Source organism: Pristis pectinata, chromosome 4, assembly GCF_009764475.1.
Source record: "Pristis pectinata isolate sPriPec2 chromosome 4, sPriPec2.1.pri, whole genome shotgun sequence".
Taxonomy (NCBI): domain Eukaryota; kingdom Metazoa; phylum Chordata; class Chondrichthyes; order Rhinopristiformes; family Pristidae; genus Pristis; species Pristis pectinata.
Window position 1 is genome coordinate 64,924,238 of NC_067408.1, and position 18,920 is coordinate 64,943,157.

Here is an 18,920-nt window from a genome sequence, read left to right on the forward strand (position 1 = left end):
TCAGTATAGAGGAGACCACATCATGAGCACGAAATGAAAGACTCTAAATTTAAGAAGTGCAAGTGAATTGCTAGTATTTGGGTCCCTGGATGGTGAGAAGGGATGAGGTAAAAGACAGGATGTCTGCAGTTGCATGGGAAAGTGCTGTGAGAAGAGGAGCGGTTGGTGGAATTGTGAAGGGAATGGCCCCTTCAGAATGCAGAAAGGGGAGGGAAGGGAATGATATGTCTGGTGGTGGAATCTTGTTGCAGATATTGCATTGGATGATCAGTTGAATGTGGGGACTTGTGGGGTAGAAGGCAAGAACCAGGGAAACTCTATCCTTGGTCGGGCAGGGGGGATGAGAGCAGAAGCATAGAAAACAGGTGATATGTTAACCCTGTTTCTCTTTCCACTGGTGCCATTTCACTTGCTGAATGTTTCTGGCCTTTTCTGCTTTTTTTTCCCGGATTTCCAGTATCTGTAGTTTTTTTGATGATCATTTACCAAGAGACTTCCTAGTGACAAACATTAGGAAATAATAGATAGTGCCAATTTTTCACCCTGCTGACTCCTGTAGAGTGTAGTTCCCTGCTGGGAGAGCAGGACATTGAATTGAGTGTGATTTTGAGGGTTCAATAAGATATGCAGAGTAGCCAAATCACAATAACTAATATAGATTATGATTCTATGTTTTCCCATCAGATAAAATTTGCTTACTTATTCATCTGTGATATCCCAGTAGTACACTATAACCTTTCCCTATTGTTTGAATTTGTATTCAGAGTCTCACCATTAGAGGCCCTTATCATTGATACTGGAGTCACTACTGCAACAATTTTTCAATTACGTTTTTTTTCTCTTTGTAAACCTTAGTTATTTGGTTATGAAACTTTCCACCTGTTTCTTACTGAAGTTTGTATTCAATGAGTGTGGTAGTTTATGGTTTCTATGAAAGTTTTTTTGTTCACTTCTTTACATGACAAACCAGACTTGAAAACTGTTTAAAAAAAATTAAAATGTAAATGTAATTCATGAACCTCAGTGTAACATTAAGGGAATTGCTAAATCAAACAAAAACACTTAAATCAATAAATGTACCTTCCTTTCCAATACCCCAAAATTTCCCAAACATTAAAAAGTCTATTAAAGTGATATAAATAAACTATATCACAAATATTTCTGATTTAACAGATACTGAAAAACAGGGCATGTTATTAGAACCAAAAGTATACATAAAATTTTCCAACAATACTCTCAGGATGTGCACTTCATGGAAAATTCACAAAGAACACAAACAACTGTAACAGCAAGAACACTTATTTGCAGACTTCTGAACAAGTGATTTAATATTAATGATAATGGAGAATACAAACAAAGGAAAAAGTATTGAAAAGTAAACCAAAATTAAAAGCATATACTTTGCTGACATCTTAAAACTGATGCAAATAAACAGACTGAATTATATCTCAATCAATGTCATTCTATGCTGTTAAAAGATCAATAGGGTGCTCCAACATTAATGTGGCTATCATAGCCACTACTTTCATAAGATATAAGTAGTTTCAAATCAGAAGCAGAATAATAAGTAAAAAATTGCTTCTCATAGTATTATGTCTACCTTTCCTTCAAATGGCCCAGACAACTTGTAGGACTTTCCGGTCAGTACTGAAAAATCACAGAATCATAGAACTATACAGTACAGGAAAAGGCCTTTTGGCCCAACTCATCTTTCCCAACCCAGTCGCTAAGTTGCAAAGGATGACACTTATTGTTGACTTCATAGACACCTACCTACAAGGCTTCAATGGACTTTGTGGTGTGCATTTCCCCTTTGTGAATAAGTGTTCTCTGCTGTTATAGTTTGTCTGTGTTCTGTGTGAATTTTCAGTGGTCTGTATAACTACATATCTTGAGTGTAGCTTTGGAAAATTTCATGTATATCATTAGTTCTAATGGCATGTTGTTGTTAGATGACTTCTGCAAGTTGCTGTGGCATCTTGCAGAGTTAGCACTAAGCAAAAAATGATGCAGGGTCTCAACCTGAAATGTTGACCATCCCTTTGCCTTCACAGATGTTGCCTGACACACCAAGTTCTTCCAACAGTTTATTTTTTTGCTCCAGATTCCAGCATCTGCAGTCTCTTGTGTCTCTAGTGTTATTATTAAGCTAGGTGAACATAGACTAAAGAATTGAGACAGACTCCAAAACCTAATTCAACCAAAGGACATTTGCCTCTGAGCATCTAATCTCCCAGAATTTTTCACAATTCAGTGGGATCCTCTCCCAATCTGCTAGATTACAGATTAGAACATAGGTGAATCCTGCTCAGTCTCTCCTCATAGCACTCTCATCTCAGAAATCAATCCAATGAGTCTCTTCCAAGGCAAGTACATACTACCTTGGGTACCAAGATTAGAACTACACATAGTATCCAGGTGTGGTATTGTCAAAGCCTGTTCCATTGCAACAAGATGTCCTCACTATTGGACAGCAACCAGCAAATTCCATTTATACAGTATTTTTATTGTAGAAAAATCTTCCCAAGGGTGTTCCATAGGCATGTCATCAAGCAAAAAGAAATTAATGCCATGGTACACAAAGAGATAATAGAACAGATGAACAAATACTTGGTTTAAGCAATGTCTTACAGAGGACAGAAAGGTAAAAAGGTGGAGAGATTTAGGGAGGGAACTCCAGAGCTTAGGGTTTAAGCATGGCTATCAGTGACAGAGCAATTAAATTTGAGGATGCATAATACAGAAATGGAGGAGCGTAAGAATCGAGGAGGGCTACACAGCTGGAGGGAGTCATAAGAGATAAGGAAGGGTGACAGCACAGAGGGAATGAAAAATGAAGGAGAGTTTTAAAGTTGTGCTGTAGTGAGAAGCAGTGCAGTTCTGTTTCCAAACAGAACATCAGAAATTGCAATTGATAGACTTCAATTCTGTTGAGGAGCTGAACAGAATTATTGAGTACAATAGTCATAAATCAGAATTTGCAAACTTTGGAGGGTTGGGGAGAGTGTGGGTAAACAGACACTTCTGGTAATACTGGAAAAAAAATATAAATTTGTAACTTCATCATGACCATGAAGGTCAATTCATTTTCAGTAAGAATCTCAATGAAATGCCATGGCCTCAAAATGTTTTACTGCTTTTAAATGGTATTTAAACAAAGTTGTGTGTTACCCTAATGCTGTTTTTAGAATATCCATTAACATTATGGTCTTTAAATGAAAATTTCCCAGAACAGATTTGTTGGGTTTGTCTGTGCAACACTGCACCACATCAGTTTCACTGCTACTGCATTGACCTATTGCAAATTCTCATAGCTGTCGCACTTAGCTTTGCAGCTTCAACCTAGGCAGCCAGTTCTCAAAAGATCAGAGGGTCCTGAAGAGGCCATTGAAGGCTACTTGTGAGAGCTATGTTCTTTGTGTGAGGGGCCGATGGAGGAATAATACCATATGAATGATGAATGCTTGCATTTTGTGGAAGGCTGCAATGCTAGCAAATCCCCATACCTGCTTTGGGCAGAAAGAAAAATAAACATAGTCTCCTCCTCTTAAATACAAGTGATCTCCATAATGAAGCAAAGAGCAACAACTGTGAGACGTGGCAGAAATCAGCAGCAGTCTGGAATGACCTCAACCTTCACAGGTTGGCTCATTAAATAGCACAGTTTCAGGGGAAGCAAGGTTAGTAAAAGCTGGTTATTGAGAGTAAATAAGAACTGTTGCTTTTCAGATCTGTGCAATTAAAAAACATACCGGAGAAAATGTTGGGAGTTGACTATGTTGATATCATTTGGGGAAGTTTTATACTGGAAAAAGGTGCCAGGTCAAATGGAAATCCACCAAAAATTCAGGGGTGGAATTTCCCCAATGCATTAATAAATCCAAAAACCGGTACAATGATGACCTACTTTGGACTGTCAATTTTCACAGCATAGCGCCATGTTTTTCCACAGAGATCTGCAAATGAATACATCTAATAGCTAGACTTCCACTACTCAAATTATTTTGTATATTAGGACTACTTTACAGCATCAGCAAAGTAATAATGTGGGTGTGACATACCTTTAGTGTTGTTGATAGCTGCCCGACAAGTTTCATTGACCTTTGCAAACAATTCTGCACCAGCCAAGCGCTTGGATATTCCAGCTCGTAGCAGGATTGCACCAGGAGTGAATTTTAACAGAGCAGCTCCGGGCTCCTTTGGCTCTTTGGGCTGCTTGGGCAACAGACTTGACCAATCGACATCAATCACATCCATGGGATCTACAAAATAAGATTTTTCTTCAGTTTAATGCCCAAAATGCAATTTTGAACTGGGTGACAAAACACTTGCAAAGGTATGTGTTGTTCTTAAGTGGAGATTGAGGATCCTCACTCAACAGACTTTCCCACATCTCAGAAACCATTTTAAGCTATAACTTGGAGTTTTACAAGATTACAGAAAAATTCTGAGTCATCTGTTCAAAGACACACTGTTCCAATAAAATATATAGAAAACCTTGTTCATAATTATCAGCTTGAACCTGCAATTTAAGTAGATTTTCCTATTAATTAATACATAGTATTGCTAGTTCTTAGTTAAAATACAACCTACAACTGGAGAACTATAACAAATATAGCAAGACAGTTATCTCTTAAATTCATTTCAATGTCATGGAAGCCTCTGTTAACATTAATGTTACAGCTGGCAAATTATATGATTGCTCTTTATTTTCACTGATTCTCACTGAAATAGTAGAAATGAACTTCTGGAAAAATTTTAAAGTGGTCTAAGCAACATTTACTAAATTATAAGACTTGCTTTACTTGCTAGTCTTACAATTATTTTTCTTCTAGCATTGATGTTAACACAAGAAATAGCAATGAACAGCCCAGGACATCACTGCAGGAGTTCCTCAGAGCAGAGTCCTTCACTTAACCATCTTCAGCTACTTCACTAATGACTTTCCTTTCATTATAACGTCAGAAGCGATGATGTTCATCAATGATTACACAATGTTCAATTCCACTTGCAACCTCTCAGTAAATGAGTTAATCTGTGCGATATGCAGCAAAACCTAACCGACATTCAAGCATGGGCTGATAGGTGGCAAGTAACAATCCCATCACGAAACTGCCAGGCAATGACCAACTCCAACAAGAGAGACTGTAAGCACCTACCCTTGAAAATCAATGGCATTACCTTTGTTGAATCCACTATCATCAACATCTTGGGGATCACTACTGACTACAAACTGGCTACATAATACTGAGGTACATGAGCAGGTCAGAGCCTGGGTATCTTATAGTGAATGATTCACCCCCAAGCCTATCTACCATCCTGAAAGCTGTTGCATCATGAAATGCTCTCTGCTTGACTGGATGAGCACAGTTCCAACAACACGAGAAGCTCAACACCATCCAGGACAAAGCAGCTCACTTCATTGTTACCCCATCCATCAATCTAAACTTTCATTCTTTTCACCTCCAACAAATATTGGCTGCAGTGTGTACCATCTACAAATGCACTACAGTTACCCACTTAACCTAATCCACCGACCTCAAGACCTCTACCACTAAGGAGGATAGGGGAAGCAGATGAATGAGGAAATCACCATCTGCAGGTTCCCCTCAAAATCACACTCCATCGTGACTTGGAAATACATGCCCATTCCTTCATCACTGCTGGGTATAATTACTAAAGCTTACAATTGCAGGGTGGAAAACCTTCATCAGAAGAATTGCCTCAGCTCAAGGAGGCTCACCTCCAACTTCTGAAGGGAATTAGGGAAGGGCTCACCAATCAAATCCAGATCCTGAAGAAAAAATGTTAAGAACAGGTATCTTCCAAATCTGATAGATTTTCTTATTTTTCCTTCTTCTGATAATAGGAAGAAAGGAAGGGAAAGATAAATTTTGTTATGATAATCCAACAAGTCTGGTTTGAAGCAGACATGGTTAGGCAGTCTTGATATCCAAGGTAGCCCCTTCCATCCCCTGCCCTTTCTGTTTGAAAGTAACTATTTCTCAAAGAGGACTGGATTACAACCTTGAGGTGGAAAGCAAAAATACAAAGCTTTTCTCAAAAGCATTTTAAAGTAAGGTAACTTAAGCTGTCATCTAAATAGAGGAAATAAATGGGTTAATAATGATGCAAAGTGTTTTCTTACTGCACAGAGTATCAGACAGGTATGGTCCAGTAAAAAGCAAGGACAAGGATGGCAAAGTAAAGGAATCCTGGATGTCGAGAGGGGCGGTGAATTTAGTCAAGAAGAAAAAGGAAGAATATGTAAGGTTTAGGAAGCTAAAATCAAACGGAGTCCTTAAGGATTATAAAGAAGCTAGAAAAGAACTCAGGAAGGGAATTAAGAGAGCCAGCAGGGGCCATGAAAAGTCCTGGCAAGTAGGATTAAAGAGGCATTCTCTACATACATCAAGAGCAAGAGCATAACTAGGGAGAGGGTAGGACCACTCATGGATAAAGGAGGGAACATGTGCTTGGAGGCGGAGGATGTGGGCAAGGTCTTAAGTGAGTACTTTGCATCAGTATAAACCAGAAGAGGTTTACTAGGATGACGCCTGGATTAGAGGGCATGTGCTATGAGGAGAGGTTGGACAAACTTAGGTTGTTTTCTCTGGAGCGTCAGAGGCTGAGAGGAGACCTGCTAAAGGTTTATAAGATTACGAGAGTCATAGAGAAGACAGCTGGTATCTTTTTCCCCAAGGTCAAAATATCTAATATTGGAAGGCATGCTTTTAAGGTGAGAGGAGGTAAGTTCAAAGGAGATGTGTGGAGCAAGTTTTTTTTTACACAGAGAGTGATGGATGCCTTGAATGCACTGCTAGGGATGGGAGTGGAGGCAAGAACAATAGAGGCATTTAAGAGGCTCTTAGATAGGCACATGAATGTGGAGAGAATGGAGGGATATGGACATTGTGTAGGGAGAAGGGATTCATTTAGTTAGGCATTTATTTACTCGTTTAATTAGTTTGGCACAACATCGTGGGCAGAAGGGCCTGTTCCTATGCTGTACTGTTCCATGTTCTATAAGAATGCACACAAAATCACGTCCTTCATTTCTTCTGTACATATCTCCTTTGAAAGAAAGTAGCACAGAAAATACATGAACCAACACAATATAGAAGATAACTCAAAAATAAAGCTGAGCTTGCAAAGGTATACAAGGACCAAGAAACCAGTATGGTTAAATATGGATGTTCAACTGCAGAGCTTAGTAATACATCTGGCTAATTTTCAATATCTCTGGACCTGTTGGAAATGGCAACTCCTTGACAATGTGAACGATGGCTTTAGCGGGCAATCTGGTCCTAGCCCATTGGACCTAAATAGTCATGAATAACTGATCCTGCCTCGAGCTATTTGTCCCTGTATATCAGGGCCACAGTTAAGCTTAAACTTCTGCCCTTGTTGAAGTTGGCTCAGGTTTGAGACATGTATAAATTAATAGATAACTACAAAGGGTAAATGTAGAAACTGCAGACACACACTGGCTTAGAATGTTTGGGCAAATTGATCGAAAATAGATGAATATGGAATATAGTTTTAATATGTGTACTATGGAAGCTTATTGTGTGCGAGTGATGGTAACACTGTATTTTTAAAACTTTATTTGTACAGCACAGTAACAGGCCCTTCCGGCCCAACGAGCCCACGCCGCACAATTACACCCATGTTAATCTATTAACCCGTATGACTTTGGAATGTGGGAGGAAATTGGAGCACCTGGAGGAAACCCACGCAGTCACGGGGAGAATGTACAAGCTCCTTACAGACAGTGGCGAGAATTGAACCCCGATCATTGGTGCTGTAATCGTGTAATGCTAACCGCTACGCTACCATGCCTGCAAAGCATGTTAGATGGGAAGTGATTATTCAGAACTGAGGGCAATTTAAGCAAAAAGCTATAATTTATCTAAAGATTTGTTTATGGTCTAGCTCAGAGACAGCATGTCTGATTGAGATTATGAGTACCCTGAGATAGCATAGATGGAAATGACAATGTATGGTTTCCTTAGCATTCTTAGCCACAGGTACAACACTGCCACCTATCAGTGAAACTGCACATGCCACACAAGTAAGAACTAAGTTGGGTCAGAGCAAGTCATCTGATGTTGCTTGGGAACCATCCTGCCAAGTGCACAAATCTGAACCTTTTTCAGAAGTTTTTTGATTTTCATGAGAGTAAACTATTCTGTGCAGAGTGTGGTCATGGTCTCAATGTTTATTCTGCTTGTGAGTATTTAGATTTTCTTCCACATTGTTAGTTTTTAACAAATTACAGGCTAATTTATTTCTGAAAGTGATGTACCTAAATGAACACAGAGGTAGTCCATTCGGCCCCTTGAGCCCGTTTCACCATTTAACAAGATCACAGCTGAACTTCTCAACACCATTTTTCTGTCCTTGCTGCTTATACTTTGATTTATCTAATATCTAGAAATCTATCAAGTCTCTGTTTTGTATGCAATCAAGGACTCAGACTTCACAGGCTCCTGGGATACAGAATTAACCTCCTTTCGAAATACAACACTCTGCATTGGCTGAAAGTTGAGCCATCAATCTTTTGGCTTGTGTGGACCAGCGCACCATGCATCACCCACCAGAATAGTCTATACTGGACTCTCAAGAACATATTCAATTTCTATATATAACAGATACCCTGCATTAAAGAAGATAATTGACATGAGACCCTTTAGCTCTTGCAATCAGCATCAGATATGCTATTGCATACTGGCTCATAGGTGATTTTACTTTCTTTGGTAACTCCCCTTACCGCAATCGAATAAAATATTTAGCAAGGAAATTAGGCAAACATAACTTATAATATTCTGTTAAGAAAGAAAAAAGAAATAAGTTGGTCCAAGCCTTTGTCACAGAATGATCAGTTAAAAATGACAGTCCCTTGAACATCACAGTTTTGACATCTTTTGATATTTCCTGAGATACTTAAATGTAAACATCTACAATTTAAATATGCCTTTGGTCCAATGATTGCATAAAGAGTCTTCCACCATTTCAGTCCTTCAGATGGATTTGAGTTCAAAAGATGAATAACCTCCACTGAATAACTGTAAAATCATTGAATGACAGTAAAATCACAATGCTAGGAAATTAAACGGGACAGCATCCAATGCAATATAATTTCATACAGTAAATGGTAATATTCTTTCAACAATAATTTATAGGACAATTAATTATGGGAAATTTACAGTTTTGCATTTTAGGCAGTTTGTGCTGGTTGTGAAGGGAGATATTCAATTTAGATCTTTTGAATAACCTTAATTTTTTTAACCATGTAGCATTATAAATTGTTGAAAAATTACTAAATACATAATACAAAACCCATTTTATAGAAACAATGCAGATGTTTTAATAAGGTTACCTGATATTTTCTCTTCATCCTGGCTTTCCTCTCTTTTTCCTGCATCATCAGCCAAAATTTCATCCAGCTCATCATCACTAATTGGTTCATATTCTTCACAAGCTCCTGACATGGATGACTGCGCATCATCTACTTTCCCATCTTGCTCACCTGCTAATACAAAAATAAAAGATGTTGGTTGAATCTATGGAACAATTAATCAGGAAACTTTTGATACTCATGAATGAGTATACTCATGAGTATCCCATATACTTTAAACGAAATCAATCATTTTGTTGGGAGTCTGTTGCTCCTTACAGCACAGTAAAGTACTATTAGAGATAATCTCTGACTGATTGCTGCAGAGTTCATTGGCAGCCAGTGGCACATTCATGATGATTCCCCCCATCCTTACTTTTCCCATTTCTTTCTCATGTGCCCATCAATTCCGCTTTGATCCTTTTACCTGCTACCTCCCGTTTGATGCTTTTACCATTAAGGGGTAATGTACAATGGTCAGTTCACTGATCAGTACATCTTTGGTATGTGGGATGAAAGTGAAGAACCCAGTAGAACCCCACAGGCAAACTCTACAGAGACAGCACCGGAGGTCAGGATCCAACCTGTGTGCCTGGAGCTGTGATACATCATAGATAATTGCTTCACCACCATGCCTCACGTTTGACACCCCACTGAAACTGTCTGAAACTTAAACTACTTGACGCAGTCTTCCAGCATGCTGCCCTGAAAACAGGATAGGATCTGACTCTGAAATTACACCTCAAACTTTGGTAATATTTTGAAGAAAAGAAAAAAATGGACACACTCTCGCATGGGAACACTCTAACTGGTAACATGTCACCTTGTTGCAGTTCTTGCAAAAGTAAACCAGCTCATGGGTCTCACTTGTACTATTCAAAGCTATTGAAAAACATGATGTTACCAATACCCTATTATTCCACCCATTACCACATTGTTCTGCAACCACTTCCCCCCCTCCCCCAAAATGGGGTTTACTATGACAACAGTGATAACATTTCAAATAGTTGTAAAGAGTTTTCAGCATGTCCTGAAAACGCACAAGGTGTAATGCAAGTGGAAATTTTTGTTCTTGTGGGATTTCATTTGAAGAAAGTGCTGTAGTTTGCTTCTCTGCTGTTTAAATAGGCTTTTACTTGAGTAAATTCATTTTTTGTTGTATAATTGACTGCTTACGTTGAGAATCCCAACATATGCTTTGCCCCATCTGTAATTCAACAGTTGACATAATGTTGTCAAAAGACGCTCTTTATTTTAAAATCTGGTACTCCAACACAGTTTCAGGGCCAGGGACTGCTACAACTGCAAAATGCATATGCTCAACATAAATACTGTAGAAATTAAAAGCCATGCATCTATACGCTACTCCTGTCAATTTTTTAAAGGAGAATCCTTATCACATATTTATAGTAAAAACATGAAATTTGTCACATTATAATTACACTTCCAATCAGTGGAGGTGCATCAGTTTTACATATCCCAACTCCTGTACTACAGAAAAATTGCACCTTATTTCATCATTGCTGCAAATTTTGCTAACTAGAAACAATATTAAATTCCAAATACAAAGGTAGGCATTAAAATTACAATTCTGTGTCACCCCCTAACCCCATTTACCCTGAAGATGTCACTTTTCTCGTAATGCATATAAAATATAATGGAAGACTGAGAAATACAACAGGTGGAGAATGATATAGAAAAAGCCAAGAGAAAGGATTCAGGATTTTTTTTTAAAGAAAGCTGAATTTAACTTAAATGTCAGGTGTGGCTCATTTGGTATCAAGAAAGCTGTGTGTTTGTCCTAAACCTGAAACATAAATGTTGATGATTTGCTTGAAGATAAATACCGGGCAGCCCTCCTAGGCTTCTATCAATGCCACTCTATAACCAACTATTACAAACTATACATAACAAGTTGTTGTCTGATGCCTCTGGCAATCAAATAATTGTACAGTGCAGAAGGTGTGCATTCAACCTATCATGCCTGTGCCAGCTCTTTGAAAGAACTGCCCAAAGGTCCAAAGCCCAGAACCCTGCAACATTTTCATTTTCAAGTATTCATTCCCTTTTAAATCTCACTACTGAATACAAACAAGTGAATTAGAAGGAGGTATATGCCACTCGGTGGCTCAAGCTATGACTTCATAAAGTCACAGGTGGTCTAATTGTAACCTCAACTCTGTATTCCCATCTACAAATAATAACCTTTCACTTCTATTGTTATCAAGTATCTACCTACCTCTGCCTTAAAAAAATTAAAGTTTCTGCTTCCATCACTCTTTGAGGAAGAATTCCACACTCTTACCTCTTAGGATAAAATGTTGGTTCATCTCTGTCTTAAATGAGCAAGCCATTATGTTTAAACAGTAACTCCTGGTTCAGGATTCTCCCACAAGAGGAAAAACTCTCTACATATCCATCTTGTAAGGCACCCGTTTCAATCCAATCCTCCCCACTCTACTCCAATAGATACATGCCCAGTTAGTCCAACATTTCCACATAAGATAACCTCCCCATTCCAGGTAAAGTCTAGCAAAGCTTCCCTGGACTGCTTCCAACACATTATCATTCCTTCCTTAAATAAGGAGACCAGTACTATACACCAGATGTTGTTTCTCTAATACCCTAAATAACTGAACCATAAGATCCTTACTCACCTGCAAAATAAAAATCACATTCTTTTAGTCTTCCTAATTATAGCGTACCCCATGTTATGGCAGTTCGGGTAATGGAAATTCACCCTAACAGAATTCACAAATCGCTACCAAAAGGTTTGTGATATGGAATAAAAACTTGCTCTTACGGAAGTTACATGGAAAAAAAAACAGAAAATGTACACAGAGAACAGGACTAATTTACCAAAGACAAAGATTGCAGGCTGCTGGTTCAAACCGGGAGGCTGCTTCAGGTATTTGCTTTGGAAGCTGACAAGGCAATCTCTTCTATGGATACTTGTACAAAAATACTTTATCAAACAATGTAATATCCATTTCCAGTTAATTAAAACAGCAACCCTTTCTCTTAAAATAGAATCAGAATTCCCTTACCTATAAACCACACACCCGCAGATGCATTACTGTTGAGAGCAAAACTTCCCATACAACGTGGGACTCAATGGGGAAAAAAGGGTTCACTTTACGGAAAATCATGATATGGATGGTTTTCTAGGAATGCAACTTCTCTGTTACGTGGTGGTACTCTGTACTTGATGTATCCACATGCTAGCCTTTTGCAACTCATACACAAGGATGTCCAAATCCCTCTGCATTTCAGAGCTCTACAATCAGATAATATACTTTTGTATTTTTCCTGTCAATTTCACATTTTAGAACTTAGAACACTACAGTACAGTACAGGCCCTTTGGCCCACAATGTTGTGCCAACATTTCATCTTGCTCCAAGATCTATCTAACCCTTCCCTCCCACATAGCCCCCTATTTTTCTATCATTCATGTGTCTATCTAAGAGCCTCTTAAACGGCCCTAATGTATCTGCCCTCACAATTTCTGCCAGCAGTGCGTTCCATGCACCCACCATTCTCAATGTATGACATCCCCTTTATACCCTCCTCCAATCACCTTAAAATTATGTCCCCTTGTGTTAGCCATTGTCGGACTGAGAAAAAGTCTCTGAGTGTCCACTCGATCTATGCCTCTTATCATCTTGTACACCTCTATCAAGTCACCTTTCATCCTCCTTCTCTACAAAGAGAAAGGTCCTAGCTCGCTCAACCTATCCTCATAAGACATGCTCTCCAATCCAGGCAACATCCCGGTAAATCTCCTCCGCACCCTAAAGGTTCCACATCCTTTCTATAATGAGGCGACCAGAAGTGAACACAATACTCCAAGTGTGGTCTGACCAGAGTTCTATAGAGCTGCAACATCACCTCGTGGCTCTTGAACTCAATACCCCAACTAATGAAGGCCAACACTCCATACGCCTTCTTAACAACCCTATCGACCTCTGTGGTAACCTTGAGGGATCTATGGACGTGGACCCCAAGATCCCTCTGTTCCTCCACGCTGCTAAGAGTCCTGCCATTAACCTTGTATTCTGCCTGCAAATTCGATCTCCCGAAGTGTATCACTTCACACTTATCTGGGTTGAACTCCATCTGCCACTTCTCAGCCCAGCTTTGCATTCTATCAATATCCTGTTGTGATCTACAGCACCCTTCTACATTATCCACAACACCACCAACCTTTGTATCGTCAGCAAGCTTACTAACCCACCCTTCCACATCCTCATCCAAGTCATTTATAAAAATCACAAAGAGCAGGGGTCCCAGAACAGATCACTGAGGAACACCACTGGTCACCGACCTCCAGGCAGAATACACTCCATCTACCACCACCCTCTATCTTCTATAGGCGAGCCAATTCTGAATCCACACAGCCAAGTTTCCCTGGATCCCATGCCTCCTGACTTTCTGAATAAGCCTTCCATGAGGAACCTTACTAAAATCCATGTACACCACATCCACTGCTCTACCTTCATCAATGTGCTTTGTCACATCCTCAAAGAATTCAATTAGGCTCATAAGGCATGACCTGCCCCTCACAAAGCCATGCTGACTATCCTTAATCAGCCTATGCTTCTCTAACTGCCCATAAATCCTGTCTGTGAGAATCTTCTCCAGTAATTTGCCCACCACTGAAGTAAGATTCACTGGTCTGTAATTCCCAGGATTATCCCTATTTCCTTTCTTGAACAAAGGAACAACACTTACCACCCTCCAATCATCCGGCACCACTCCTATGGCCAGTGAGGACGCAAAGATCGTCGCCAAAGGCACAGCAATCTTTTCCCTAGCTTCCCGTAACAACCTTGGATATATCCCATAACAACCTTGGGTGACTTATCTATCCTAATGTTTTTCAATAGTTCCAGCACATCCTCTTTCCTCACATCGACATGCCCTAGCATATCAGTCTGTCATACGCCATCCTCACAAATGTTAGGGTCTTTCTCCGTGGTGAATACCGAAGCAAAATATTCATTAAGGACCTCCCCCATCTCTTCCGACTCCAGGCACATGTTTCCTCTTTTATCCCTGATCTGTCCTACCCTCACTCTAGTCATCCTCTTATTCTTCACATACATGTAGAATGCCTTGGGGTTTTCCTTGATCTTACTCGCCAAGGACTTCTCATGACCCCTTCTAGCTCTCCTAAGTCCATTCTTAAGCTCCCTCCTGGCTACCTTGTAACTCTCCAGAGCCCTGTCTGAACCAACTTTATATACCATCTGCCACTTCTTTGCCCACACACTTAACCCACTTACATCACTATGTAGGTTTCTTGTGTTTCTTCACTTACTTTCCCACTTACCTTTGTGTCATTAGCAAATATACCTTCAGTGTCTTCGTTAAGTCATTTATGTAAATTGTAAAAAAAAAAACTGAGGCCCTAGCACCAAGCATTGTGACACATCACTTATTACATCTTGCCAACTCCCTGTTTTCTGTTAGCCAGGCAATCTTCTATCCATGCCAAAATGTTACCTCCTACACCATAAACATTTATTTGTTGTGGCTCCTTAATTAATGCCTTCTAGAAATCTATGCAGAGTACATCCACTGGTTTCCACTTTATTAACAACACATTACTTCTTCAAAGATCTCCAATAAACTGGTCAAAGATAATTTTCTTTCACAAAACTATGCTAACTATGCCTGATTAGCTTGAATTCAGAAAAAATTCTAAGTGTCCTGCAACCTGTCTAATAATAGCTTCTAATGTTTTCCTTATGACTACTGTTAAGCTAACTGGTCTGGAATTATCTGCTTTCCGTCTCCCTTCTCTTAGACTACACTTAGTATTTTCTAATCTAATGGAACTTCCCTGAATCTAGGAATTTTTTGAAAAAAATAAAATCAATGCATCAATTATCTCACTAGCTACTTCTTTTACAATCCTAGGGTGAAACCAGTCAGGACCTGGAAAAGTTTCAGCCTGCATCGCCAATAGTTCTCCCTGCATCACTGCCCTGGTGATTATCATGGTCTTGAACCTTTCACTTCCTTTCAATTTCAAAGTTACCTGCTTCCTTCATCCTTTTAGATCATATAAAAACAATTCTCACCCATTTCCAGCCAATTGCCTTAAATCTGTGTCCGCTGATTAACAAACCTTCTGCCAGAGAAAACAGTTTAGTATTTATACTATAGAAACCTCTAAATCCATATCTAGGCACTAGAAAGTGCATCAGACAAGAAGCTGAATATTGCTCCCAATGATGTTCTCTCATACACGTATCTTAAATTAATGTGGCCTCGGATTGGTTTTAAAATTTTCTCTGTGATTAATCTTTACATTTTAAGCACTACCTTCAATGCTGTCAACAGGCTCATCAGCATGGACCTCTTCATTCTCTGATTCCTTCACTAGCTCCTTTACATCTCTTTCACAGGTTACTGCAGCTGTAGTTTCAGTTTGCTCAAGTTGCTTCTCAGTTTCTCTTCCTGGTCTTAGTTCTATTCGGGTTTGTTCCAGCATGGAAGCAGCTTCCAGAGATCGTTCTTTGTCTTTATCAGGCACTTCTGCTGATGGTTTCTCTTTCTCCTTTATGACCTCTCTTCGTCGGTCTCTATTTCTGTCCCTGCTTTTACTCCAGTCCCGATGTTCTCCATCCCGCTCCCATTCTCTTCTCTCTCGCCTTTCTCGATCACGGTCCCGTTCACTATCCTGAAGCTTTTCTCTGCTCTCAAAGGACCCAGTCCTAGAACGGCCTTGTCGATCTGATTCAGGCGAGCTTCGTCTGGAACTGTGGCTCCTTGAATCTTGTCGATCTATAAAATGTGGCAAGATCATATTGCTCAGGAAAATAAAAATGATTGCAAGTTTATTTTTCCATTAATGTATTCTATATCAAAGGGATGACACCTGCTGCCATGAGCAGCCACATAACAACATCATCTCATGTCTTCCTATCTGATAAGCTCCAGTTATTCATGTGCTATAATCAATGTCAATTAAAGTTACACAAATTGTACACTGTATATTACTAGCATTAAAACAGAGAAAGTAAGTCCTTAAACATAAAAATTGATCAGAATAAGTTTGGAAAGAAGTGATATTTAAACTCTAGAACAATGATACAAAGCCTTTTCAAGTTAACTCTTGGGACAAAACAAGACCTTGTAAATGTTTCTGCATGACTGTGCTCAGATTTGTTGGCTAGAGTCTGTTCTATCTTGTACTGATATTCTGAAATATTTTGTAACTTACAGACAATAATATGCTGGTACCTCACTTAGTGCTCTCGATTTCTCCCAGAAACAAGAATACGAATGGGATCAGTGTTAAAAGGGGCCATTATAAAATTAATAGAGCTATGGCGTGAACCTCTGCTGATTGTTGTTGGTCTCGCATTAATGAATCATCCATGGCTCAGTGCATAGAAGGTTCTTGTGAAGATTGTTGTGTGGGGGGGGGGGGGGAGGCTGGGGCAAGCGATACAGCACTGAGAACTGAGGGGTAGAGCTCAGGATTGTACCCTGGCTGGCACAGTGGGTGCGGGCGATTGTTGTGGACAGGGAGCAGCTGCTCCAATTGTTGACAGGCCATTTGGATCCAACGGTCTCTCTCACCACCACCTGTTGAAAGCTGCATCATATCCAAAGAAGCTGTTGAGAGAGGCCTAATGCTGTATCAACATATGGAGCAACTGCTGCTGGCCCCCAGTGATGGCCCTCACTCACAGTGCCAGTCAGGATGTAACCCTGAGTCACTTCCCAGTGGTGCTGCCATGTTCTCATACCCTTAAAACTACCTTCCTCAGTTATTCCGTTATTATCACTTTGGCATTTCTTTATGCACTACAGATTGCACTGCAAATCTTTGCACCATTCTGTTGTTTTGCACTCATTATTGTATTTATTGGTGCATTTGTGTTAATTATTACCAAACATACTGTTTACTTTTGTGAGCTTCATGCGAATAAGGAATTTCATTGCACCCACGTGTATATGACAATAAACCAATCTAATCTAACGTCTCACCGCTGAGCTGCCTGCCCCAGCCCACTCAAATCTACTCCTCACAAGCAGCCTCTCCACACCAAACCATGGGTGATTCCTTGCTGCAAGGGAGACTGCAGAAAGTAAGTTCCCAGCGGAGCAGTGCACAACATGAGTGGACCTCTTTTTTAAAGTACTAGCAGGTATGTTCCTGCAAGTCTTGGAACTGGAGGACCAATAGCGTTAATACAAGCCAGTGTTCTGTGGGGTATTGGTATATTATGGTCACTTGTACCGAGATACAGTGAAAAACTTGTCTTGCATACTGTACGATCGCTATGTGGGGCACCAGCTCATAAATAAACAATCAACTTTCTACATTGACAGTGACAAAAGAATGTTCTTGATACTGGATTACAAAGACTTCCTTGGAAATGGGTCTAGTGGTACTGATTAACCAATCAACTTATATGTCCTAACAATATAGCAGCCCTAGCACCAGGAACTGGAATTCTTTCAGCGTATAGTATGGTTCTATGCCAAAGCTTCGATGGATATGTAATGCCGGCTGGCCATTGGTACGCACTTGCTGATTAAAATCTGATAGAACCTCTTATATACTTAGACCCCCAAGCCTTGGCTCTCATTTTCATTCTCCTGGGTCTCTGGACTTCTACTTGTAACGTGTTCAGATTGTAAGAATGAAAACTCCATAGCAGAAAAGATTAACCACAACATGTATGAATTTCTCAATAGCTTGGCTGAAAAAATCTTAAACACAATGACATGTTTGTATCCGCTTCAGTCTTCCAGCTGGGGAAAGATTGATCATTTCCAGCTGTCAAGTCTAACTTCCTCATGAAGTTTAGATATTAGTACCAGGGACGTAACTTGAAATCTTCCTGGTCTGTGTGGCTCATCAACCTACAAGTTTAAATTAGCTGTGACATGAGTTAGTCCTCTAATAGACTTTCAGAAATATCAGCATCTCATTCTATGTATCATATCCATGTAGTAAAGTGAAACATCCATTATAATAGAAAATCTAGCAAATCAAAAACATTTGGTTCCACATTTTTGGTGTAAATAACAGGATTGTCAGATTGGATTTACATCAATCAGAAGGAAATTGGAATGCACCTGCAATGAAGCTTTGCAAAATATTCCGGCAAATAATCATCAAGAGAAATTGGAATGCGAAGAAGGGAAATTTTGCTGTATAATATAATTATTTATAGTTTGAAATAAATACTAATATCACTATTGCAATAAGAAAATCAATTCTTTCTGGTATCTTCACATATATTAATCGTATAGATTTACTCTGGATCCTGGTAACATTATTGATAAAACTGTCGCTGGTTTTCAGCAGATTTCTTTGCTTTCAATAGATTTAGTAGTTATAAGATCAGGGGGCAGTCATTTAAAACTGAAATGCTTAGGAACATCTTGGCACAATGGACAGTAAATCTCAGGAATTCTCTACCCTGGGGTGTTGTGGAGATTAAATCATTGGGGTATTTAAAGAGTAAGTAGATAAGTTTTTGAAAGATTAGG

The 18,920-nt window shown here is 39.5% G+C and overlaps 1 protein-coding gene across 7 annotated transcripts in view; it reads right to left on the reverse strand.

The window, feature by feature from the left end:
- Positions 1–18,920, reverse strand: part of zc3h13 (zinc finger CCCH-type containing 13) — a 93,479-nt gene that overhangs the window by 15,753 nt on the left and 58,806 nt on the right. For 5 of the 7 annotated variants that reach the window (XM_052014730.1, XM_052014727.1, XM_052014725.1 and 2 more), the window contains 3 exons: positions 15,732–16,193; positions 9,383–9,535; positions 4,062–4,262 (listed from right to left, as the gene is read on the reverse strand). In XM_052014730.1, coding sequence (XP_051870690.1) covers positions 4,062–4,262; positions 9,383–9,535; positions 15,732–16,193 — 816 coding nt within the window. The remainder of the gene's footprint in view (positions 1–4,061; positions 4,263–9,382; positions 9,536–15,731; positions 16,194–18,920) is intronic. The other 2 variants (XM_052014731.1, XM_052014726.1) reach the window with 1 other exon arrangement.